Raw genomic sequence first — 27,606 nt, 5'->3', positions numbered from 1 at the left:
AGTTTTTTGATCCCTCTTCTTGACAGAGGAGTGAGCGGAGTAGCCTAATGGGTTAGTGCAGCGGCCTGAAAACCAGGGGAACTGAGCTGGTCCCATTGCAGCTCCTTGCGACTCTGGGCAAATCACTTAACCTTTCATTTTCCCAGGTACAAAGTAATTACCTGTATCTAATACCTAAACCGCTTTGACTGTAACCACAGAAAGGCGGTATATCAAACCCCATCCTCTTTCCCTAGAATAACTGAAGCTCTAAGGGGTAGATGCATCAAGCAAACGTAAAAAAATCAAAATCGTTAAAGGCCCTAACGATTTTTAAAAAACGAAGAATGCACCAAAAAAAAAGTCACACATGCTCAGATCGGTATAGAAACGTACAATGTATCAAAGAATCACAATACACATCGTTAATCGGCCCCCAAATCATGCGCAGAGCAGCCAAGCGTTATGTTAGCTGCTCTGCGCATGCCACAAAGTCAAAACACAGTCAAATCACAAGCACATGGCTCCCAAATCAAAACAAAAATAAAAAAAAAGGGTCGGGAGGGGGCAAGGGCGCTCATCAGGAGCGTCCTGTACGGACGGCCTTGCCCCCCCCCGCTGCTCCCCACTTTCCGCCGCTCCCCCCACCCGAAAAAGCAAAATTCAAGCAGCCCCTGCCCCCCTCCCTTCCTCACTACTCTCTCACCTCAGCTCCGCCTCCCGACATCCTCCATCCTGTGCCCCGCCCCCTTTTGGGGTCGTCGCCGCCATTCCCCTCCTCCATCGGGCCCCCCTCCCTCTTACCGGGCCCGTGCAGCGCCTCTCTCCTCTGTCCGAAGGCGCTGCACGGGCAAGAAGACAGCTGATGCCTGCCTTCGCCCAGCTTCGATGGCGCGTCTTTCTCCTGCTGGGCCGCCCATGTCTGACGTCAGTAACCTACGTAGGTTACTGACGTCAGACAGGGGCGGGCCCAGCAGGAGAAAGACGCGCCATCGAAGCTGGGCGAAGGCAGGCATCAGCTGTCTTCTTGCCCGTGCAGCGCCTTCGGACAGAGGAGAGAGGCGCTGCACGGGCCCGGTAAGAGGGAGGGGGGCCCGATGGAGGAGGGGAATGGCGGCGACGACCCCAAAAGGGGACGGGGCACAGGACGGAGGATGTCGGGAGGCGGAGCTGAGGTGAGAGAGTAGTGAGGAAGGGAGGGGGGCAGGGGCTGCTTGAATTTTGCTTTTTCGGGGGGGGGGGGGGGGGAGCGGCGGAAAGTGGGGAGCAGCGGGGAGGGGGGGGGGGGGGGGGGCCAAGGCCGTCCGTACAGGACGCTCCTGATGAGCGCCCTTGCCCCCTCCCGATCCTTTTTTTTATTTTTATTTATTTATGTTTTTCTGACGTCCTTTGGACCAATCACAGCGCTTTTAGCTCTGCTAATGCGCTGGGATTGGCTCAAAGTTTGTTTATTTTTTTACTTAATGATTTTTCCTGGCACAGAGCTGTCCTAACGAGTAGTCCAGACCTCTCGTTAGATTTCCTGCCTTTTTCCTGCGTAAAGGCAATCGGAAAAGGTTAGTGCATGTCGTTTCAATGGGGTTTTCACACTAATTGCTCATCTCCATTCCGTTTTCGTTAGCTGCTGGCTTCCTCGGTAAAAGCCCTTTGATGCATGCAACGGATCAAATTTTCCTCGTTGGAGAGTCATTAAAGGCTCATTTAGCTTTAGTGCATCTGCCCCTAAGTTGGCTGGGGATGATTTGTGGACTGTGGTCTAAAAACACTGCCACAGATTTTCTATTGGATTCAGATCTGGTCTGGGTTTTGACTAGATCGTTAGGAGGTAATTCACACTTTCTTCTTGCTGAGCAGCTGATAATTTTTTGCTGTGTGTTTAGAATCATTGTCCTAAAGATGAGCTCTCTCTCCGGCTCAAGGTCTATGGCAGACTGGAACCGGTTTTCCTTCAGGATCTGCCTATCCTTTGCATCATCCTGTATGAAGACCAAAAATTGTACTTTGATATCAGACCACAATACATTCTTTACAAACACTATGTAGCTCATCATATCTTTTCTTCAACAGTGGGTTCTTTCTTACCACCCTCCCTTACAGGCTATGTTTGTGGAGTAATCCTAAATCTGCTCAACAGTGAACATTTTTCTTAGTCAAAGATCTCTAATTCGTTTAAAGTCATCTTAGGCCTTAGAAAGGCCTTCTTCAACCATCTCTTTAACTCATGGCTACTGACTGGAGGAAAGGATTGACTGAGTCAGTGTCTTGGCAGTACCAAACTGTTTCTTCCTCAGAGTAATGGATAACACAATACTCCAAGGGGTATTCAAACATAACTGATTTTCATAGCATTCTCACATCTAAACGTTTGAATAATTTTATTACAGAACTCTTCTGGCAGTTCCATTTTAGGCATCTTTAGACCTTTACTTAAATAATTTGCTAAGATGTAGTTTATTTGAAGTTCTTATATACTACCTCCCCAGCTAAGAAGTCATTCAAAGCAGTCTACAAATTAAGATTACAAATTAAAATTTCATATACCACATGAAAGAAACACTAACATTCCATAGATATTTCACAACTGTCGTCCTCTTCCATGCCATAAACTGGAAGATCTTGAGTTTCTTCTTCCCACTGGGATTAAAAGCTTTCTCAATCCCATTCCTGATACCATGCTCCTCAATGGACATTTGTTGAATAGTTCTCATGCATGTGAGGTCTGAGTCAGTCTGCCAAAGTGCTGCAGTCTGTTGACTTGTTTCTAAGGTTGCTTCATCCTACGCCTATAAAATTCACTTCATATAACAGGAATACTGATCTTCATCCAGGAAGAAGATCTGTTAATTTTCAATCCTACCAGACCAGTCCATAACCTGTGGGATATGCTCATCTGCCCGCAGATGTGTGGAGACTGATTCTAGAATTCTGGGCGCTATCTTATTAGGGCATCATGCAGCCTGAGGTCTTCAGCATTTGACTAGAAAAGCAAGATAATTTGAGCAAATGTTGAAAAAAGCTGAGTAGCTAAACTTTGCCAACGAATGAAAAACTTCAATTCACTCCTATAACAACTTGATAACTAGAAATCAACAGCTGATTATAAAAAAAAAAACACATTAGGAAGGCTTCTGAAAAGGTCTGGTAGGACTAAAGTAAAGAAAATTAACAGGGAAGCTATTTTCTCCTTTTTTTTTTAAGCATCCTTACTAGACCAGTCCTTAAGAAGGGTGAGACAGAGATTCCTGCTCTAAGAACCTGTGCTCCAAAAGCTGCATCTGACCTAGCAGCTACATTAAGCTGGTAATGCCTTGCAAAAGCATGGAGAGATGACCAAGTTGCCGCTCTATCAATATCAAGAGGAGAAACAGAGGCTTCTGCCCATGATACTGAAATCTCTCTTGTGGAATGTAATTTCAAAGAAACTGGAGGTTTCTTTCCTTTTATGATGTAGGCTGAAAAAAAATCATCTCTAAGTCACTGCGCAATAGTAGCTTCAGAGGCCATTTCCTTGGCCCTCCAAAGAAAACCAACAATCTGTCTTATTATCTCAATTTATTAGTGACTGAGGTATCTGAAGATAACCCCCCTGACATCTAACAAATAAGGGTCTTAGAATCTTTACACAAAGAAGGTAGACATAGCACTTGATTAACATGAAAGGAAGCGACTACCTTAGTAAGAAACTGTTCTAATAAAGACATCTGTTTCTGTGAAACCCAAAAAAGAATCTCTGCAAGGTAAAGTCTAAAATTCAGAAATTCTGCATACAGAAGAAATAGGCAACAAAAATACTATCTATTCTATCGAGTTCTTGTATACCGACCGTTATTCCTAAACTGGATTCACAGCAGTTCATAAAATATAAAATTCTAAACATTAAAAAGAGAAGAAATTACAAAACCAAAAGACATGATAAAAACAGTCTTAATCCTCAAAAAGATAGGTCTTAAGCATCTTCCTGAAACGTCTACAGGAAAATTGTGTTTTCAGGAACATAGGTAGCATGTTCCATTGATGTGCACCCTGAAAAGGAAATGATTTTTCAATAATAAATGCTAATCTGACTTTACTAATTGATGGACAATCTAACGTTCATGTCCAAAAACAGAGATTTTCTTTTGGAAGAGGGAAACCCAACAAATCCCACCAGCCCTTCTGAATTCAACTTAAATACTGCTTAAAAAATCAGACATACCATTTTAAATCCAATATGTTATGCAATAGGTAACCAATTTAACTCCCTCACTACAAGTGAAATGCTATCAAACCAATCCTGTAAGGTCTTTTAACATTGCTCCTGCTCTCTTAAAAGGATCAAAGGAAGGAAATCCCAGAACCTTAAGAACTGTTAAAGTTCTATTCAGGACAGACTGCTAAGAAATTGAACTACATCTGGAAGCAATGCTAAAGAAGTCCTCAAAGGTCCTCTGAAAAAGGATAAGGCTGTCACGAGCACTTTCAAAGAAGCAAAATCTGTGGGAAGACCATCCTGAAGAAATCTAAAATGCTAGCTTTTGGAGATGGTAATGCTCAAAAAGAGCACCATGATTTAAAAAACTCTCCAAATTCCAAGCATACACTTTGAAAATGGAAAGCATTCTAGACTGACGTAAAGTTTGCAATAGCTTCTTCTGAATGACCTTTATAACTTAAAACTCGACTTCTCAACAGCCAACCCATAAGACAAAGGGAGTCAAATCCTCTGTGATTACCAGCCCTTGAAGAAGTTGTTCTCCATTGAGGAAGGAGCAGCTGATCTATCTTGAGGCATATGAGATCTGCAAAATCTTTTGAAGGACTTGACCTATCATTGGATAAGGTGGAAACAGAGAAACTGATCTAGAGGCCAAGATTGTAGAAGTGCATCTGGACCACTGGAACCAATCTCTTTACTTCTGCTGTAATAAAGCGGCAGCCTAAAATTGACTCTTGCTGACATAAGATCCCATCAACGGCTCGGTCCAGAATCTTGTTATCAGAAGAAATGCTCCATGAGACCACTTCCATTCTTCGATATCTAAGGTCTGCCTGTTGAGAAATTCCACCAAGGCATTTTGAACTCTGGCAATATGAGCTCCTGACAGATTCAAAAGTTTGTGTTCTGCCCAACACAACAACAATCCTGTTTTCTTCACCACAGCCACACTTCTGGCTCCTCCTTGTTAAGCATAGAGAACACTCGGACCACCTCGCTTCTTTGAAATCTGGAAAAAGACTGGAACACTAGATGAAACACTCTGAATTCCAAATGGCTGATCAACCAAGAGGGGCATAATCGAACGTTGCTGGCCAAATAGATCAATGGCGATCTATGTTGGCGGTGGCGCTACAGCTGGCCGGAACCGTATTATCGAAAAAGATGGCCGGCCATCTTTTTTGTCGATAATATGGTTTAGCCCGGCCAAATGCAGTGGAGTTCGCCGGGTTTGAGATGGCCGGGTTTGTTTTTCAGCGGTAATGGAAAGTTATGTCGGCCATCTCAAACCCCGGCCAAATTCAAGGCATTTGGCCGTGGGAGCAGCCAGCATTTTTTGTGCACTGGCCCCCCCCCGACATGCCAGGACACCAACCAGCCACCCTAGGGGTCACTGCGGTGGACTTCAGAAAAGCTCCCACGTGCATAGCTCCCTTACTTTGGGAGCTGAGCCCCCCAACCCCCCCCCCCCCCCCCCCAATGTACTGCACTCACTAAAATTGCTCCAGGGACATGCATACAGCCTCTAGGACTTATTGCTGCAGCCGCATTGAGCCTGCCATGAGTGGGAAAGCGCGGGGTACAAATAATTAAAAAAAAAAAAAAGTATAACTTTGGCACACCAGTTCACACCTGAAGACTAATCTCTCTGAAAAAGTCCTTTCTTGAAATAACCACGTTTACTCACAGTTAACTGCAGATCAGAGGTTGCGCCCCACTGGCAAAGAGTCCCCTGGTACTAAGATTAGCAGTAGGTCAGAGCTGGCACAATGGTGTACAATGCCCTCTTTCAGCACCATTCAAGGTAAGAACTACGTTCTCTAACGTAGGTAACACAGGAAAGGGAACTAAAACTGGCTTACAAAAATGGCCACTACCGCATGGACTACAACAGGAAACAAAACAGGGCACACTCTGACCCAGTTAGCAGGGGGGGGAAAGCATCATGGGAGTACAGCCCAGTACCTACACCCACCACAATGCATTGCTAATGTGACTCTGCACGGCACCTAACAGAAAAGGTGTCACACTCACCCGAGAGCCACATCGCAACCTGGGAAAGGCTGTCGGAGGATACAACACATTCTGCTGTCATGGAGGTGGGTAAGGCATTTGAGGCTGGCATACAGGCTGGCAAAAAAGGTTTTTAGTTTTATTGTTTTAGTGTGGGAGGGGGTTGGTGACCACTGGGGGAGCACGGGGAGGTCATCCTCGATTCCTTCCGGTGGTCATCTGGTCAGTTGGGGCACCTTTTGAGGCTTGGTCGTGAAAATAAAAGGACCAAGTAAACCCGGCGAAACACTGCTTAACGCCGCTTTTTTTTTCCCATTATCGGCGAAAGCCGGCCATCTGGTAGCCACACTCATGCCCGCCCATGTCCCGCCTTCGCTAATCTACCGACACGCCCCCTTGAACTTTCGCCGGCGAAGCGACGGGAAAGCATGCTGTCAAAAATGCCGCTTTCGATTATACTGATTTCACCGCTTTTAAGAAATCGCCGGCCATCTCCCGATTTGTGTCGGAAGATGGCCGGTGATCACTTTCGATTATAAGCTGGCAAGACACTTATTTGAGGCCACACGCCTTGCACCACTTTGATTTTGTAGTGTGCTCTCCATCTAATAGATTCACATCTGTGGTGATTACAAGCCAAATGGGAGACTGGAAGAAAATTCCTCAAAGCAGACTATGCAGACAAAATCATCACTTCAAGTTGAAGTTTGACTGAGAAGGCCACGGAAACTGGATTTTGTAATCCTGTTTCGATGAAACCAAGAGGTCAGCAATGAATTCTGGAGATGTCTCAAGTGAGCATGTGCCCATGGAACCAGATCTATGGGTGTCACTGTTGATCCCAGGACCTGCATATAATCCCATGCTGTGGGAGCAGTCAGAGACAAAGGGGAAGTGACCTGGGACAACAACTTTAGCATTCTGTTCTCTGGAAGAAGGAAAACGCAAGACAAGACAAAACACACCACACCCAGGCTGGTAACAAACTTCTCTCCCAGATACTCCAGGACCTCAGAAGGAGCTAGATAGGTTGGATAATCAATCTTTTCAAGAGCAAATGACTCCAGGAGTTGAAAAACTCTTGAATTTGCTTGTTCGTACTCCTGTTGGGAGTTGGCTCAAATCAACAAATCATTAACGTGAACTACGCCTTGCCTTTGAAGGAAAGCCACCACAACCACCATGACCTTGGAAAAGGTACTGGGTGCAAGTCACCAGATCAAAGGACACTGCTTAAAACTGATAACTGATCAGTATCGCAAATCTCCAGAACCCAAACTGGAATATTTAGGTAAACCTCTCATATCATAAGGTCAGAAATTCTCCTTGATGAATTCCTGCAATCATGGCCCCTAAGATCTCCATTCTAAAGCACTTCAACTTTGAGGCTCAAATTACTCCTTTGGTGGCCAAGATTGAACAAAACATTCCTTCTTTTTTCAGAACACCTTCCAATTCCCCACTCACTGGGAGGCACTTGGACAACTGCCCCAAGGTCAAGAAGATTTGTCTTGACCACTTGTCTTTTGGCAGAGCCCAAGAGGTTGAAACGACTCTCTTAAAGTTCAGGAAAACTTTAATTTATAATTGTACCTTATGACATCCAAAACCCTCTGGATGAATGTTATTCTGGCCAATTCGTCATAGAAAAGGAACACCCTCTTATTTGCTGTTAAGAGCAATGGCCATTGAAGGCATCATTGTGAACTTCTGGAGGGTCCTGAGGGATGAGAAGCTGGGGAAGCTCCTACTACTAATCATTTCTATAGCGCTACTAGATGTATGCAGCGCTGTACACTTGAACATGAAGAGACGGTCCCTGTTCGACAGAGCTTACAAGCTCCCTTTTTGTCTAACCAAAAGGACAAACTGCGAGCCTGAAAATAAGATTGCTGAAAATTCTCTGACTTCTTGGGTCATATCTTCATCCTTCAATTGGAGTCTAGAAGAATCTTGTCTCAAAGAAGGTGGTTTGGGCCTATCTTAAGGCAACCTCTGTGGTTTGATTTCTCCTAAATCCTCACCAAAATTGTAACCTACCCCAGAAGGGACACCTGCACAAACTTGTCTTATAAGCATTCTCAGCAAGCCAGTTACATGGTCATAAGAAATGCCTAGAGAATAAAGCTAGAGCCGTAGATCAAGCCAAAACTCTTATCAAATCATACGAGTTATCTGCCACGTAAGCAAAACATCTGTCTCTCTGGAGAATGTTCAAAGGAGGCTTCTTCAGTCTCTGAAGGCAGCTCCTGCCCTTGTTATATCTTTAAGAAACAAGCTCTGGAGGACTCTAGTTCTACAAACAGCTGTTTTGAGAATGAGCGCCGAGACATCCAAAGCTTACTTAAACAAAATCTCTAACTTACTATCTTGAATATCTTTTACGGCAGAGCCACCCTCTACAGAAGTGGTGGGCAACCAAGGTCCTTGACGGTCACAACCCAATCAGGTTTTTAAGATTTCTACCATGAATATGCATGAGATTGATTTGCATGTTCTGCTTCCATTATATGTAAATAGATTTCATGCATATTAATTTTGGAAACATTGAAAATCTGAGTGGGTTGTGGCCCTCAAAGACTGTGGTTGCCCACCCCTGCTCAACAGGAATAGTGGTCTTGCTTAGCAATAGTCCTACCTACTTTCAATCCAAACACAGGACATTCCCAATCAGTGAAATTAAGTACTTGTTTCATTAGACCAAGGATTCACAACCCAGTCCCTAGGACACACCAAGCCAGTCAGATTTTCAAGATACCCACAATGAATATGCATAGATTGATTTGAACACAAAGAGGCAGTGTATGCAAATTTATTCCATGCATATTCATTGCGGATATCCTGAAAACCTGACTGCCTAGGTGTGTCCCAAGGACTGGGTTGAGAACCCCTTCAATAGACTGATGGATAGGAAGAGTTTTAGAAGGCTTTCTAGTATCCACAACAAAACAGGAGTTCCTAAAGAAGTTTCCTGTGATGGTTCCTCAGGAGATACTTAAAGCTACTAAGGTCTTTGAAATTACCGCTGGAAGTTCATCTCTTTGGAACAAACATGCCACAGAAGGTGCATCCCCCTCATCAGGTGGAATATCTCCCTCTTCTGGCTGTTCTGCAAAGAAGTTTGGATGTATCCTAAAAGAACTTCCCAAAGAACCAAACTAATTTTCCAGTCACGTAAATCTGGAATGCACCTACATTTTGATGCTGAAACACCATCAGTTTTCACAGCAAAAGAAAGAATAGTTTCCTTTTGAGACGTCAACAAAAAAGCCTTATGAACTAAAAGCACAGATTATGAGGTCCTCCTACAAATCTGAAGAAGGTCTCAAAGAATGAGAGGTGATTTTTAAAGATTGAAGGGACTGCTACCTGATGGTCAGAAATCCCCTACTGTGAGCTAGACTCATCAAGCATAGGCAATGCAGAGAAAATAGAATCTGACAAGGAACATGACAAAAAGGCTTCTCCCCCCTCAGACACTGCCTGGCAACTGCAGGACTGACTTGTATTTAAAGCCAGAATTGAAGAATGCCCCAAAACATTTTTCCCAAGGTCAAGGGCCCTGGGAGAGTATCAGCAGTCCAACATGAGGCACAGTCCCAACCAACAGTATGCCAGCCACTAGAGTTTGAACAATTCCTTGCACACTCAGCTGAGGCTTCCATGAGCAACCCAACCAAAGTTTCAGTCAGGCCACTGGCCATGATAAAACCTGAGGTCAGTGCTGCGGCCTCTGTCAGCACTGAAGACATGGTCCAAAACTTAAAGAATACTACTGTTAAATTGAGTTCTCCTGAGCTCATAAAGTAAGGAATAAACCTTTCCAACCCTCAAGTACTCATAAATCTTTGTAGTGCAAAAAGTTCTTCATTTGCCCAAAAGCAAATACTCAGAGAAATTCTGCTCTACTCTACTGTTTTCACAGAAAAGCAGATATGTGAGGGGGGGGGGGGGGGGGGAGAGGGAGAACAAACTTTCAGACTCTTCTGGATGTCCCCTGGCTCCAGAAAAAATAAATTCCAACTTCTATTCTTTTTTTTTTTTACCCCAGCAGGTAAAGGAGCACCCCTTTTCTCAACCGGATACCAGTTCTCCAACTGGACCAGGAGGTTCCCTCAAAGACTAGTTGAAGATCTGTACAATATGCCTGTCACCATCTGCTGAAGACCTCAGGCTGCATGATGTCCTAATAGAGCCCAGAATTCTAGAATTTGTTTCCACACATCTGTAGTTGATGAGCACAACCCACAAATTCTGGACTAGTCTGATAAGAATGCCAAGCAAAGGTTTGATTTCAACAATTTGCAGGTCATCATCATCAATACATGGGGGCTTAGCAATTCTTTATAAATCCTACAAGCTTACACCTGTCTCTGAGTTAATTTCTCTACAGTTAGAAATTGTTGCTTGTGATATTAAGGATGATTCTTTATCTACATAAGTACATAAGTAGTGCCATACTGGGAAAGACCAAAGGTCCATCTAGCCCAGCATCCTGTCACCGACAGTGGCCAATCCAGGTCAAGGGCACCTGGCACGCTCCCCAAACGTAAAAACATTCCAGACAAGTTATACCTAAAAATGCGGAATTTTTCCAAGTCCATTTAATAGCGGTCTATGGACTTGTCCTTTAGGAATCTATCTAACCCCTTTTTAAACTCCGTCAAGCTAACCGCCCGTACCACGTTCTTCGGCAACGAATTCCAGAGTCTAATTACACGTTGGGTGAAGAAAAATTTTCTCCGATTCGTTTTAAATTTACCACACTGTAGCTTCAACTCATGCCCTCTAGTCCTAGTATTTTTGGATAGCGTGAACAGTCGCTTCACATCCACCCGATCCATTCCACTCATTATTTATACACTTCTATCATATCTCCCTCAGCCGTCTCTTCTCCAAGCTAAAAAGCCCTAGCCTTCTCAGCCTCTCTTCATAGGAAAGTCGTCCCATCCCCACTATCATTTTCGTCGCCCTTCGCTGTACCTTTTCCAATTCTACTATATCTTTTTTGAGATACGGAGACCAGTACTGAACACAATACTCCAGGTGCGGTCGCACCATGGAGCGATACAACGGCATTATAACATCCGCACACCTGGACTCCATACCCTTCCTAATAACACCCAACATTCTATTCGCTTTCCTAGCCGCAGCAGCACACTGAGCAGAAGGTTTCAGCGTATCATCGACGACGACACCCAGATCCCTTTCTTGATCCGTAACTCCTAACGCGGAACCTTGCAAGACGTAGCTATAATTCGGGTTCCTCTTACCCACATGCATATTTATCTTTAGGTATTTAAGTGGGAAGCCAGCTCCGGAGAACTGCCTGCCTTATCAGTGCTGGATATTTTACCACCTGTCTTTACTGTCAAGTGCAGGACTTTAACAACTGTGTCTGTGTGCTGCCTTCATGTGGCTCCTGGGCGGCGTATAGGTGTTATGCCTAATTGGTAGGAGATGTTGTTGTCCATAATTTTTTCACCTAATTAAGCTTCTCTTGTTCAATATACTTAATGCAGTCTACTTAATATCATGCCTCATGTTAGCTAAATTCTTTTTATTAGCTAACTTTCTCAGCTGCTTTCTCATGGAACTTACAACTCTTATTTAATAGTGAATCCTTTTCATCTATTCATTATGTATCCTTCAACCTTGCATTATCATAGTCTATTCTAGTCTGGTTAGTCTATCACTCTAGTCAGTAACTTTTCTCCTTTTCTTCTATTTGCTCAACTAATTTAATTCTATTATCATAGTGTCCTTTGGATCTTCATCCATCAAACCTCTCTTCTTATCCAATTCTAATTAGTCCATAATCTAATTTATTTTAGTTAGGTGGCTCCCATTCTTATTTCACCTATCATACTTGGTCAGACTCCAATTCCATGCACTTGAGGAATACTATTATAGCCCAGTGATTTATACATGTGGGCAACACTTTCATTGGTCTTTAATCGGTTGTTCTACTTCTCCTTAATCCAGCTTTTCGCAATTCAGCCTATTATAAAACTAGCCATAAGTTAAAAATGATTCAATGTGAAGATCATCTAATTAAAATCATACCCTCTCAAACAGCATTTGCATTCTGAAGTAATAGGTGACTGGATTCTAGATGAAGAATTTAGCTTTATCTTGATTACTGAAACGTGGATACATTCTAGGGATTATCCCATCATTAATGACATATGCCCTGTGATCATAAGATATTCCATCTTACTAAAGTCAACTCTTTAGAAGTCCTTCTTCAAGATTACATCTGTCTTGAGTTAATTTCTCCACAATTAGAAATTGTTGGTTATGATATTAGGGATTTATTTATTTATTGCATTTGTGCCCCACATTTTCCCACCTATTTGCAGGCTCAATGTGGCTTACATAGTACCGTCAAAGGCGTTTGCCCAGTCGGTGGATAACAAATACAAAGTTGTATAGTGATCGTATGAGGTATAAGTGGAGGGTCGAAATGGATGAAGATTGTGTGTTGTCCTATGCGATCATAGTCATGCTGTGTTGGCAGGTGAAGAGGGTTACATGGGGTCGTTGGGGTAGGCCTTTTTGAAGAGGTTGGTTTTTAGTTATTTCCTGAAGTTCAAGTGGTCGTAGATTGTTTTCACAGCTTTTGGGAGCCCATTCCATAGTTGCGGGCTTATGTAAGAGAAGTCGGCTGCATAAGTTGTTATTTCAGTCCTTTGCAATTTGGGTAGTGTAGGTTTAGGTAGGATCTTGATGATCTGACTTTGTTTCTTATTGGTAAGTCTATGAGGTCTGTCATGTATTCTGGGACTACGCCGTATATGATTTTGTGGACTAAGGTGCAGATTTTGAAGATGATCTGTTCTTTGATTGGGAGCCAATGCAACTTTTCTCGGAGGGGTTTGGCACTTTCGAAGAGCGTTTTGCTGAATATCAGCCTGGCTGCTGTACTTTGGGTGGTCTGGAGTTTTTTTATGAGTTGTTCTTTGCAGCCTGCGTAGATTCCATTGCAATAATCTGCATGGCTTACAACCATTGATTGTATTAGGTATCGAAAAGTTGCTCTTGGGAAGAAAGGTTTTAATCGTTTGAGCTTCCACACTGAATAGAACATTTTCTTTGTTACAGAGTTTACTTGACTGTCAAAGGTAAGGTTCCGATCGAGTGTGACACCGAGTATTTTCAAACTGTCCGAGGTAGGGAGGGTATGTCCTGGAGTATTTATGGTTGTGGGTTTGTATTTGTTATATGGAGAGGAGAGGATGAGGCAATGTGTTTTTTCGGTGTTCAGTTTCAGTTGGAATGAGTATTTTCAAACTGTCCGAGGTAGGGAGGGTATGTCCTGGAGTATTTATGGTTATGGGTTTGTATTTGTTATATGGAGAGGAGAGGATGAGGCAATGTGTTTTTTCGGTGTTCAGTTTCAGTTGGAATGAGTTTGCCCAGGAGTCCATGATGTTCAGACTATCGTTGATTTTGTTGGTTATTTCTGTCAGATCATGTCTGAAGGGGATGTATATTGTAACATCATCTGCATAAATGAATGGGTTAAGGCCTCGGTTGGATAAGGACTGGGCCAGTGGAATCATCATCATGTTGAAGAGTACTGGTGATAATGGTGATCCTTGAGGTACTCCGCAGACTGCTTTCCACGGTGGTGATATGTTTGACTTTGATTTTACTTGATAAGTTCTGGTGGTTAGAAAGCCTTTGACCCAGTTAAGTACGTTTCCTTCAATCCCGAAGTGGCCTAGTATTCTTAGTAGTATGTTGTGGTTTACCATGTCGAATGCACTCAACATGTCGAACTGGAGGAGGAGTATGCTTTTTACTGTGGCAATCTCCTGCTTGAATTTGGCCAGGAGGGTGACTAGGACAGTTTCGGTGCTATCGGAATCCTGATTGTGAATTATGTAGTATTGAGAACTTGTCCAGGTATTCCGTAAGCTGTTTAGTCATGAAGCTCTCCATTATTTTTACTACTAATGGGATAGATGCAACTGGGCGGTAATTGATGATATCATTTGTGCTTTTCTTGGTGTCTTTTGGTATTGGGGTGAGTAGGATGTTGCCATGTTCCTCAGGGAAGAGACCCTGTTGTAACATGAAGTTTAGATGGGATGTAAGGTCTGCTATGAAGCGGTCTGGGGCAGACTTGAGTAGATGACTGGGACATGTATCCAGTTTGCAGTGGGTCTTGGCGAACCTGTGAGTCGCTTGTGTAACTGATTCGGTGCTGAGGAGATTAAATGTTGTCCAAATGCGTTCAGCTGGGTATCCTTCGGAGGATGGGTCCAGATCATTGAAGAAGATTTCAATGTTGGTATTGTGATGAGGAAGTGTGCTGCGCAGTTTTATTATTTTTTCGTTAAAGTTTGTCTGTGGGAGAGATGTCTGTGTTGGTTGTGGTGATAGGGGTGGTGTCTAGTAACTTATTTACGAGTTGGAATAGTTTCTTCATATCTTTGTAGTCCGGTCCTAATTTGGTTTTGTAGTAGGACCTTTTGGTTTGTTTTATTGCATATTTGTAATTTCTATGTATTTGTTTCCATGTGTTGAGTGTGTGTTCATCTTTTGTCTTTCTCCATACTCGTTCAAGTTTTCTAGATTGTGTTTTGAGTTTTTTTAGTTCGTCACTGAGTGGAGGAGTGGCCTAGTGGTTAGGGTGGTGGACTTTGGTCCTGGGGAACTGAGGAACTGAGTTCCCCAGGACCACTTCAGGCACAGGCAGCTCCTTGTGACTCTGGGCAAGTCATTTAACCCTCCACTGCCCCGTGTAAGCCGCATTGAGCCTGCCGTGAGTGGGAAAGCGCGGGGTACAAATGTAACAAAAAAAAAAAAAGCCCAAGGTATAGTGTTTTGTCTTTTTGATATTTTTGTTTTTAAGGGTGCTATTTTGTTTAGTACGCTGTTGCATCTGCCATCCCAGTGGTTAAGATAAAGTATGGAATCAGTGCGTGTTGTCTATTCGTTGTCATATATTTGTTGCCAGAATATTTGTGGATCGATTTGCCCTCTTGTAGTGTAAGTAGTACGTTTGGTGTTCTGTTTGAGCCCTTCTTCCGCCAGTTTAGAATTAGGTTCCGTTTGTAATGGTCAGTCCAAGGTATTGCTGTCCATTTGATGTCTGTTATTAATAGGCTATTGTCTGTAGGTAGTTTATGTGACAGGAGGTCCAATGTATGTCCTTTGATATGGGTAGTTTGCTTGTGGGGCCATTTAAAATCCCAGGACTGTAGGAAGTCTTTACATTCAAGTGTGTTTGTGGAGTTGGGGTCTTCTAGGTGAAGGTTAATGTCGCCTAGTAGCAGTATATTGTTGTTGTTTACACAGTTGTTTGATATGAAGTCCATGAAGGTGAGCTGCATTTCTTTCCAGTTGTCGGGTGGTCTGTAGAATAATACGCAATTCAGGTGATCGGTTAGGGAGTTGTTATGGATTCTAAATGAGGCAATTTCTAGTTGAGGTGTTATGGAGGTGGCAGTGGTTTCGGTGGTGAATTTTTCTCGGTATATTAGTGCTATGCCACCACCTCTCTTTTTCCAATCTGGTTCGGTGGGTGATTTTGTAACCTGGCGGATACAGTTCAAGGATTATGGGGTCGTTTTGGTTGTGAATCCATGTTTCATTGATAAAGATGAGATCGAGGTTTTCTGAGGTGATCCAATCTGATATTGTTGTTGTTTTGTTGATTATGGATCTAGCATTGATGTAGCCTACCTGGATGTTTTGGTATGGGGCATCTAGGTTTGGTGTTATGTGGATTTTGGTTAGTTGTCGTTCCTTGGGTGATGTGTGTTTGTAGTGGTCTTTCCTCTCGTTTTGTTGGTGATGTCCATATTTAGATAGTTTTCCTTTAGTGTGATGAGAGTCAATTTGGTGGAGTGTGGAATGTTTGGTGATTTTGTAGGGTGGGTATGAAGTAATGTTCTGTGAGTGGGATGGATAGTGCTAGGTGGATCAGTGAAAGGGAGTAGATTACCAGAAGTATTTTGATTGTGTTCATTTTGGTGTCAATTTAGGATATATAGGTTACTCACAGTCAGATGCTCGGGAGTGAAGTCCTGGACACCTATAAGTCAGGCTTACAGTGAGAGTGGGAGCTTAGCAGTTCTGATGGGAATACAGGCTCACAGTGAGAGTGAGAGTTCAGCAGTTCTGATAGAAGTAGAGCCTCAGAAGCATGCTGCCTATTGTGGGAGGTGCTTTCTGGTATCATCAACCGTCTGCCTGGTTTGAAATTATGTTGTGAAAGATGATGGCTGAGGAAAGCCTTCCCAAGAGCAGGTTACAATAAAGGTTGGAGCTCAGCAGCTCTAATAAGAGTGTAGACTGCTGTAAAAGTGGGAGCTTAACAGTTCTAAAGTAAGTGCAGGCTTACAGTGAGAGAGGGAGCTCAGCAGTCCTGATGGGAATACTGGCTCACAGTGAGAGTGAGAGTTCAGCAGTTTTGATAGACGTAGAGCCTCAGAAGCAAGCTGCCTATTGTGGGAGGTGCTTTCTGTTATCACCAACCGTTTGCCTGGTTTGAAATTATGTTGTGAAAGAAGATGGCTGAGGAAAGCCTTCCCCAAGAGCAGGCTATGCATATTTGGAAGGATGGATTAATGAGCCTGCCATGAGTGGGAAAGCGCGGGGTACAAATGTAACAAAATAAATAAATGGGATCCACCTTAACTAGGGTGGGACCAGGCTGCTGGCATCGGCATTTAAAAAGGAGATAGAGCAGCTTTTAAACTAGAACCTGGGAGAAGGTCGACAGTCGTTCAAAAATGCATGGATCGAAACAAGGTATCTATCAAAGTTATCACCAAAACTACTACTACTACTTAACATTTCTAAAGCGCTACTAGGGTTACGCAGCGCTGTACAGTTTAACAAAGAAGGACAGTCTCTGCTCAAAGGAGCTTACAATCTAAAGGACAGCATGTGCAGTCAGCTTACAATGTAATGGACAACATGTGCAGACAGTCAATTGGGGCAGTCTAGATTTTCTGGATAGAGGTAAAATGATTAGGTGCCGAAGGTGACATTGAAGAGATGGGCTTTGAGTAAGGATTTGAAGATGGGCAGGGAAGGGGCTCTGCGTATGGGCTCAGGGAGTTTGTTCAAAACATTGGGAGAGGCAAGGCAGAAAGGGCGGAGCCTGGAGTTGGCGATGGTGGAGAAGGGAGCAGAGAGGAAGGATTTAGGGTATCCTGATAGTGAGGTAGCAAAAGAGACCAGAGTAGATCAGGTGACCAAGTAAAAATCAGACAAAAGACTGCAAATTAACACTGTCAACTAATGAGCAAGATGTAAATAGGAACAACAAACATAGCTTGAAATGTCTATATGCAAATGCCAGAAGCCTAAAAAAATAAGATGGGAGAGTTAGAATATATTGCACTAAATGAAACATTAGATATAATAGGTATCTCTGAGACTTGGTGAGAGGAAGATAACCAATGGGACTCTGTCATACTGGGGTACAAATTATATCGTAGTGATGAAGGGGCATATGACAAAGTTAAGAGGGAATAGGCTTGGGGTATTGACTGGGTAAATGTAACATCAAGGTATGCTAGGAAGGTAAAATTCCTTGACGAAATCAAGGACTGCTTTATGGAGCAGCTGGTACAGGATCCAATAAGAGAAGGAAAAATTCTAGACCTAGATCTTAGTGGAGTGCGTGATCTGGTGCAGGAGGTAATGGTGCTAGGGCCGTTTGATAACAGTGATCATAATATGATCAGATTTGATATGGGCTTTGGAGTAAGTACACACAGGAAATCCAATACATTAGCATTTAACTTTCAAAAAGAAGACTATGATAAAATGATAAGAACGGTGAAACAAATAAAAAAAAAAACTTAGAAGAGCAGTCGTGAAGGTAAAAAATGTACATTGGGCTTGGATATTGTTCAAAAATACCATCCTGGAAGCCCAGGTCAAATATATTCAGTGTATTAAAAAGGGAGGAAGGAAGACCAAACGACAGGCGGCATGGTTAAAAAGTGAGGTGAAGGAAGCTATTAGCTAAAAGAAAATCCTTCCGAAAATAGAAGGACCCAACTGAAAATAATAAGAAACAGCGTAAGTAATGGCAAGTCAAATGCAAAGCACTGATAAGGAAGCCAAAGAGAGACTTTGAAAAAAAGATTGTGTTGGAGGAAAAAAAACACACAGTAAAAATTATTTTTAGGTGTATTAAAAGCAGGAAGCCGGCAAAAGAATCGGTTGGCCCGCTAGATGACCGAGGGGTAAAAGGGGCAATCAGGGAAGACAAAGCCATAGCGGAGAGATTAAATTAATTCTTTGCTTTACTCTTCACCGAGGAAGATTTGGGTGGGATACCGGTGCCAGAAATGGTATTCAAAGCTGATGAGTCAGAGAAACTGAACGAAATCTCTATAAACCTGAAGGATCTAATGGTGCAATTTGACAAATTAAAGAGTAGCAAATTTCCTGGACCAGATTGTATTCATCCCCGAGTACTGATAGAATTGAAAAATGAACTTGCAGAACTATTGTTAGTAATATATAATTTATCTTTAAAATCAAGCATTGTACTGGAAGACTGGAGGGTGGTCAAAGTAACGCTGATTTTTAAAAAAGGTTCCAGAGGTGATCCGGGAAATTATAGACTGGTGAGCCTGACATCGGTGCTGGGCAAAATGGTAGAGAACAAAATTACAGAGCATATTCAAAAGGATGGATTAATGAGACAAAGCCAACATGGATTTAGTGACGGGAAATCTTGCCTCACCAATCCATTACATTTTTTTGAAGGGGTGAACAAACATGTGGATAAAGGTAAGCTGGTTGATATTGTGTATCCAAATCTCCAGCTATTATGTCTTGTTTTTCAGTTGATTGTCCAGTTAAACTTCAATCCTTTAGAAGCACCAGCACCTCAGTCTAACAGTATCACTTTAAACTCTGTGTTGAAATTACCTTAATCGCTGGTCCTTCACAATGTGCAGTTATTGTTCTGCTGCCTGGGAAGCTGTGCTCCACTTCTAACACATATTCCACTTCAAAGAGGAAAAAAATTTTAAAACTTTGCAACTTCCAATGCCTTTACAGATGCCAAAAATACCCTCTGCTCGGTTTCAAGTGGCACTTTGAATGTTTTACATCTGGTTCCTTTAGTTCCATCACTGTGTGTTTCACAAAATGTGCATCATCAGAAAACTAAACACTGTCAGTAAAACTTCATTCATGATCACTTTGGTGTGAAAATTCAACCGGAGGAGCCTCCCTGCAATGGAAGCTCCTCCGGTGCTCCTAAAGGACTGAAATTTAACTGGACAATCAACTGAAAAATAAGACATAATAGCTGAAAATTTGGAGATGTTAATGTTGATTTACAGAGGCAATGCACTACACAGGGCAAGTTTGTACTCAGCTCAGGGATCTGCTGGGCTTAATGTATGTCTAAGATTTTCTATTAAAGCTAGTTAAAAGTATTTTTGTGAATAATTTGTAGCTGATGTACAATGATTTAAGAGAAAACACTGTAGAGATTAATTATTAATAGATACAGATCCTATATTTAGAAGGCTTATTCCCTAAAGACAAAGGCAAAAAATCTCACGCCCATTCCTAAGAACCCCAAGTCTAGCATGAGTGAAGTATCCAATTACAGACCGGTGGCCTCCATACCATTGTTAGTAAAGGTGATGGAAGGTCTGATGTCCAGTCAACTCATGGAATACCTTCCGACTCATAGTATCTTACACAGTTTTCAATGGAGGTTTAGACCTGCATATAGTACAGAGACAGTTCTTACCACTTTGATAAACAATTTCAGGATAGACCTAAGTCGGGACAAGAAAATTTTCATTTTACAATTTAATATGTCCAGTGTTTTTGACAAAGCTGACCATAATATTTTAATGAGTCTGATGGATCACTTTGGCAATTGTGATGAAGTCCTGCAATGGTTCAATGGTTTCTTAAAGTCAAGACAATATCAAGTAAAGTTATCTGGTAACATTTCCTCACCCTGGGTCTCTGTGTGTGGGGTGCCCCAGGGTTCCTTCCTTTCTCACATTCTGATTAATATAATGATGGTCCCACTGGAATCAAATGGCTTTAACACCTTTATTTAAGCTGATGTCACTATTTGCATACTATTTAAAGAAAACTTAGATGAAATCTTGACTAGAATTAAGTTCAACTTGAATCTGATGGAATCTTGGGCTAACAATTTTAAATTAAAACTGAATAAGGATAAAGCCAAGTTCCTGATCCTAACCAATTCTGCCCATCCATTGACTAATAAAAACTTCACTACTGATAATGTGTCCTACCCTTTTTCTACCACCATGAAAATCTTGGGAATAACTATCGACCAATACCAATCATTGGAACATCAGGTTTCTGTGGTGATTTCTAGAGTCTTTAATTCTCTGTGGAGATTGAAAAGACTGAGACCTTTCTTTTCCAACTTACTTTTTCACTCTTTAGTTCAATCTTTAGTGCTATCCAAATCGGATTACTGCAATGCTGTTTACTCAGGTCTAAAAGTCTCTCTTATCAAAAAACTTCAAACAACTCAGAATACTGAGGCCCCTCAATTCACCAAGACAGCTCCTCTTTTAATCAAACTGCATTGGCTTCCAATAAATGCAAGTTACCTTTAAACTGTATGTACTTATTTATTCAAATTTTATTTGGTCTTTTACCTGACTACATGCAATACTTGTTAGAATTACCTTTATATAATGCTCATCTGACGTCGATAGACTATCTTCTCCTCCATTGTCTGTGTTGTAAAAACTTTTGGTACAGATCTATTCATGATGCAAGCTTCACATACCAAGCTACTAGGAAATTGAATTCCCTATCAAAGTCACTCAGATACATTACTACTTGAAATTTCGTAAATTGTTAAAAGCATGCTTATTTAGTCAATTCCTCCAAAATGAGTCATCTTACTGCTGGATGTTTTTACCTATTAATGTTTTGTACTTTCATTATGTTCTCTTATTGTAATTTGCTTTGAAAGTTTGATGAAAGCCACATTGAATCCGAACTTGCTTGGGATAGTGTGGGGTACAAATGGCATAAACAAATAAACATAAATAAATAAAATATGCATGCAACATAGGGTTTCATAGTGTGTGGTCCTATAAACTATCATGGCACATGATGTTTTATGTTTGCTTTATTTAAAAATATGACAGGACAGAGTCATGTTTCAGCATGTGCCTGCACCAGGGGTCCTTAAATTTCTGTGCAACTGCACTGTGGGGAATGCACACCAATAAAGCCCTCACACAGTGATATTATCCCAATGGACATGACTACTGCTTCAACCTTCACACATAAGAAAGCAAAAACAAAGATACTGTACTGAAGTACTAATAGTCAATTCAAACATAAAATCTCTATTTTCATTTCCATTGAGACAATACAACTGTGTGACGACTTTTCCCACATGTATTCACCACATTATGCTTGACAGCATAGACATTTTAAGATTGCCACTAACAGCAGTTAAGAAAATCAAAGATTGGGAAACAAATTCTTTTCAATGCTAAACTTTTAAAGCTCCCTCTAAAGTAACTATCAATTCTCCTAAGTACATTTTTTTTTTGCAGACCCCAAAACAGATGGGGTTCAAATATGAGCTCCAAATCCTTGGCGTGGTGCAGCTCTGAAAACTGCTCCCAGAGGAGGGAGAGAAAACAAAAAAAGAAGAATATCACCTTTCAAGATGTATGGATATCAAAGTACAACTTTTGATATAAAAGCACTACCAGTCTTTAATGTTACAAAACAAATCTCAGAAAAACGAATCAATTGCCAGATTTAACCTTTACTTTCTACCAAAACCAATTTTAAACTCTACTTTAACAATCTGTGGTGAAAAACATGAATATGATAGGAAAATGACCTCTATTAACCATTATCACTTGTAAATGAAAAACTCACCTTTGCTGTACATCATAGACTTCATTTCGAAATTCATTCACAATAATCTGGGGTCTTTTCGTGGGTTGAAAATGCTTGCTCATTAGAAACTGAAGCATTCTTTCATCTCGATGGTTATCACAACAAAAAGCATGAAGCAGACCTTTAAAACAAGATTCCACAGCCAGAGCAAGTTGTGCATCTTTGAGACGAATACAGGCTCCTAAAGTACATTGAAAAAAGAAGTCTGAATAAATATCCATGTACAATTTACGTGCATGTAATTAAACTATCTGCAGTGAGGTAAACTCTGTGGGTGGTCAACTTGCAGGGTTAACCATGACAGAGAAAAACTACATACGTTAACGTAAAGCCAATTTTTAAAAAGGTTTCCAAGGATAATCTGGGAAACTACAGACCAGTGAGCCTGCTATCACTGCTGGGCAAAGGAGAAATTAGATCTTACCTGACAATTTTCTGTCTATTAGTAGTTCCCGGTATTCCAGAACCTGTGGGAGGAGTTGTGTCCACCAACCGGCAATTGGAAATAGAAAACTTAGCTCAGAAATTTCACTTGGCACCCAATCCAGCATCTCTTTATTCATGTAGAGAAGCGGTAAGGAGAAACTTAGAATAAACAAAACAACTTTAAACAACTCACTAATCTAACACTAACCAGATGAGCAAACGTGCAAACATCTCTCATTTCTGGACAATTTGTAGAGAACAAGAGATAAGCAAGTAGCACCGTGCAAGAAGACAGTTGTTGTTTGACTCATTACTTCGCACCCCCTAAACATCTCAAACCATGGATGGACCTCTGGAATAGTGGGAAGGACTAACAGAAAGAAAATTATCAGGTAAGACCCAATTTCTCTTTCCTTTATGTAGCTTCCCAATATTTTAGAACCTGTGAGATTTTTAAAAGCAATCCCTAGAGTGGGTGTGATCCTGGTGCTGCAACCCAGAGGACTGAAGCACAAAAACTGGCTTCCAAGCACAATGCAACATCCACCCTGTAGTGCTTGGCAATGGTATGCAGCGTCGACCACATCGCCACCTTGCAAATATCTGCCGGAGACAGTAAGATAGTTTCCAAACGCCCTGTAGAATAAGCCGACAAGGCCTGAGGAGCCTGCTTCACTGCAAGCAAATAATCTGATGAGATAGATTCCTTCACTCATCTAGCGATTGTGTGCTTGGAAGCCATGAGGCCAAGCCTCTGTTTACAAAAAAGCATAAACAGTCTGAATGATTTGTGAAACTCGTTTGTGACTTTCAGATATCTAAAAAGGAACCTACACACATCTCTAGATGCTTCAAGTAAGAATATGGAGCCTCTTTGTACCCTCTGCAAAAGAACGGAAGAGCCACAGATTGTTTGAGATGAAATGATGATACAACTTTCGAAAGAAAGGAAGGAACCGTGCTCAGGAGACTCATCTCTGAAAGGCAGAAAAAAGGATCCTGAAAGGACAGCCTGAAGTTCTGAAACTAAGTGCTGATGCAACAATCATCAAGAATGATGTCTAGCATAAGATCTTTCCAAGAGGCCTTCTAGAGTGAATCAAAAGGAGGCTTCTAAAGAGCCCAAAAGGCTAAATTAAGGTTCCACTCTGGAAATAGAGTATGAAAGGGAGACCACGAGCGACCTGCTAGAATTGAACGATATCTAGGTGAGGCTCAAGAGACGTTTTCTGAAATCAGTCATTGAAACAGGCCAAAGCTGCAACCTGAACTTTTTTTCTTAGAGCACCTAACGTCAATACTTTCTGAAAACCTGCCTGGAGAAACGCTAGGATGTGATTGATCTGAACAGAGAAGGGAGAAAGTCCACACTGAGAACACGAGCCCTCAACCGTCCCCCACAGAGCATTTCCAAGTTTGAAGGTAGCAATGAATAAATCAGAATAACCCTTTTGTCTCAAACAAGCCCTTTCAATACCCAAGCCGTAAGACTAAAGGGGCACAGACCCTTCATCAGCACCAGACCTTGCTTCAAAGGCTGTGCACCTGTGAAAGACTGAGAGGATCCCCGTCCAGCAGTCTTTTCAACTCATGGCCTACCATGTGTTTACAGCCCGGGGCTGCAGTAAGGCATTGATCCTGGTTCTATACGATGGCAGAAGTACTTCGGTCCTTAGGCATTCCTATTCGTTGCCATCAAGTCCAAAGTGAAGAACCCCACTGGCCCACTATCAGCTGAATACACTGGCTGGATAGTTCCTATTCGCCTGGATCCTATGAGTGCCTGCTGAAAAAGTCCACCTCCACATTCAAGGACCCCACGATGTGAGCTGCCAACAAGCTGAGAGGACTTTTCTCTGCCCAAATCATGAGGGAGAACACCTCCACCGCCATTGGAAAGATGTGGGTAATGCCACACTTGATAACATAAGCCACTGCAGTTGCATTATTGGAGAAAAGTGGGACACCAGAGGCAGTGGTTTAGACATAAGTAAAGAAGTATTACCATACTGGGAAAGACCGAAGATCCATCAAGCCCAGCATCCTGTTTCCAACAGTGGCCAATCCAGGTCACAAGTACCTGGCAAGATACCACAGCACTACATTTTACACTGCTTATCCGAGAAATAAGCAGTGGATTTTCTTCAAGTCCATTTTAATAATGGCTTTTTCTTTTAGGAAATTATCTAAACCTTTTTTAAACCCCACTAAGCTAACTGCTTTTACTACATTATCTGGCAAAGAATTCCAGTGTTTAACTACACGTTAAGTGAAAAAATATTTTCTCTGATTTGTTTTAAATTACAACTTTCTAGCTTCACTGCATGCCCCCCTAGTGCTAGTATTTTTGGAAAGCATAAACAAGCGGTTCACGAATACCTGTTCCACTCCACTCATTATTTTATAAACCTCTATCATATCTCCCCTCAGCCACCTTTTCTCCAAGCTGAAGAGCCCTAGCCACTTTAGCCTTTCCTCATAGGGAAGTCGTCCCATCCCCTTTATCATTCTCATCGCCCTTCTCTGCACCTTTTCTAATTTCACTGTATCTTTTTTGAGATGCGGCAACCAGAATTGAACACAATATTCAAGGTGCGGTTGCACCATGGAGTGATACAAAGGCATTATAACATCCTCATTTTTGTTTTCCATTCCTTTCCTAATAATACCTAACATTCTATTTGCTTTCTTAGCCGCAGCAGCACACTGAGCAGAAGGTTTCAACGTATCATCGACGATGACACCTAGATCCCCTTTCTTGGTCTGTGACTCCTAACGTTGAACCCTGCATGATATAGCTATAATTCGGGTTCCTCTTTCCCACATGCATCACTTTGCACTTGCTCACATTATACGTTATCTACCATTTAGACGCCCAGTCTCCCAGTCTCGTAAGGTCCTCTTGTAATTTTTCACAATCCTCCCGCGATTTAATGACTTTGAATAACTTTGTGTCATCAGCAAATTTAATAACCTCGCTAGTTACTCCCAACTCTAGGTCATTTATATAAATATGTTAAAAAGCAGCGGTCCCAGCACAGACCCCTGGGGAACCCCACTAACTACCCATCTCCATTGAGAATACTGACCATTTAACCCTACTCTCTGTTTTCTATCTTTTAACCAGTTTTTAATCCACAATAGAACACTACCTCCTATCCCATGACTCTCCAATTTCCTCTTTAATCTTTCATGAGGTACTTTCCCAGATCTCCTCTGGAACCTTTTTTAAAAAATCGGCGTTACATTGGCCACCCTCCAATCTTCCGGTACCACGCTCGATTTTAAGAATAAATTACATATTTCTAACAATAGCTCTGCAAGCGCATTTTTCAGTTCTATCAGTACTCTGGGACAAATACCATCCGGTCCAGCAGATTTGCTACTCTTCAGTTTGTAGAACTGCCCCATTACATCCTCCAGGTTTACAGAGAATTCATTAAGTTTCTCCGACTCGTCAGCTTCGAATACCATTTCTGGCACCGGTATCCCACCCAAATCTACCTCAGTGAAGACCGAAGAATCTCTCCGCTATGGCTTTGTCTTCCATGATCACTCCTTTTACTCCTCGGTCATCTAGTGGTCCAACTGATTCTTTTGCCAGCTTCCTGCTTTTAATATACCTAAAAAAAAATTTTTACTATGTGTTTTTGCCTCCAACACAATCTTTTCTTCGAAGTCCCTCTTAGCCTTCCTTATCAGTGCTTTGCATTTGACTTGACATTCCTTATGCTGTTTCTTATTATTTTCAGTCGGTTCCTTCTTCCATATTCTGAGGGATTTTCTTTTAGCTCTAATAGCTTCCTTCATCTCACTTTTTAACCACGTCGGCTGTCGTTTGGTCTTCCGTTCTCCTTTTTTAATATAGGGAATATATTTGGCCTGGGCTTCCAGGATGGTGTTTTTTAACAGCATTCATGCCTGATGTAAATTTTTGACCCTCTAAGTTTTTATGATCACTGTTATCAAACGGCCCCAGCATCATTACCTCCCGCACCAGATCATGGCTCCACTAAGGACTATGTCTAGAATTTTTCATTCTCTCGTCGGCTCCTGTACCAGCTGCTCCATAAAGCAGTCCTTGATTTCATCAAGGCATTTTACCTCCCAAGCGTGCCCCGATGTTACATTTAGCCAGTCAATATCGGGGTAATTGAAATCACCCATTATTATCGTGTTGCCCAGTTTGGTTGCGTCACTAATTTCCTTTAACATTTCTGCATCCGTCTGTTCATCCTGGCCAGGCGGACAGTAGTACACACCTATCACTATCCTTTTCCCCTTTACACATGGAATTTCAATCCACAGTGATTCCAAGAAGTGGTTTTTTTTTCCTGCAGAATTTTCAATCTATTTGATTCAAGGCTCTTGCTAATATACAATGCTACCCCCTCCACCAATTCGATCCACCCTATCACTACGATATAATTTGTACCCAGGTATGACAGTGTCCCACTGGTTATCCTCCTTCCACCAGGTCTCAGAGATGCCTATTATATCTAATTTTTCATTTAGTGCAATATATTCTAACTCTCCCATCTTATTTCTTGGGCTCCTGTCATTCGCATATAGACATTTCAAAGTATGTTTGTTGTTCCTATTTACATCATGTTTAGTACTTGACAGTATTAATTTGCAATCTTTTGTCTGATTTTTATTTTTATTTAAGGACACATGATCTACCACAGTCTCTTTTGCAACCTCACTATCAGGATACCCTATCTTCCCTGTTTTGGTGATATCTTTGAAAGATACCTTATCGCGAACCATGCGCTTTTGAACGACTGTCGGCCTTATCCCCGTTTCTAGTTTCCAATTTCCTAAGGTCTTCCTGCAATATTTCACAGTCTGCACGTGTTTTAACAACCTTAAATAGTTTTGTATCTGCAAATTTGATCACCTCACTCGTCGTTCCGATTTCCATATCATTTATAAATATGTTAAATAGTACCAGTCCTAGTACAGAACCCTGTGGCACTCCACTCTCCTCCATTGAGAGAAAGCAAAGATAAATACCTGTAGCAGGTGTTCTCCGAGGACAGCAGGCTGATTGTTCTCACACTTGGGTCGAC

General features: G+C 41.9%; 1 protein-coding gene across 1 annotated transcript in view; it reads right to left on the bottom strand.

Annotated features, from left to right (window-relative positions):
* Positions 1-27,606, bottom strand: part of SMC6 (structural maintenance of chromosomes 6) — a 413,908-nt gene that overhangs the window by 186,652 nt on the left and 199,650 nt on the right. The window contains 1 exon segment of the mRNA XM_030198844.1: positions 22,088-22,289. Coding sequence (XP_030054704.1) covers positions 22,088-22,289 — 202 coding nt within the window.

This window comes from Microcaecilia unicolor, chromosome 3 (genome assembly GCF_901765095.1).
Source record: "Microcaecilia unicolor chromosome 3, aMicUni1.1, whole genome shotgun sequence".
NCBI lineage: Eukaryota > Metazoa > Chordata > Amphibia > Gymnophiona > Siphonopidae > Microcaecilia > Microcaecilia unicolor.
This window is presented reverse-complemented; position numbering and strand designations above follow the sequence as displayed.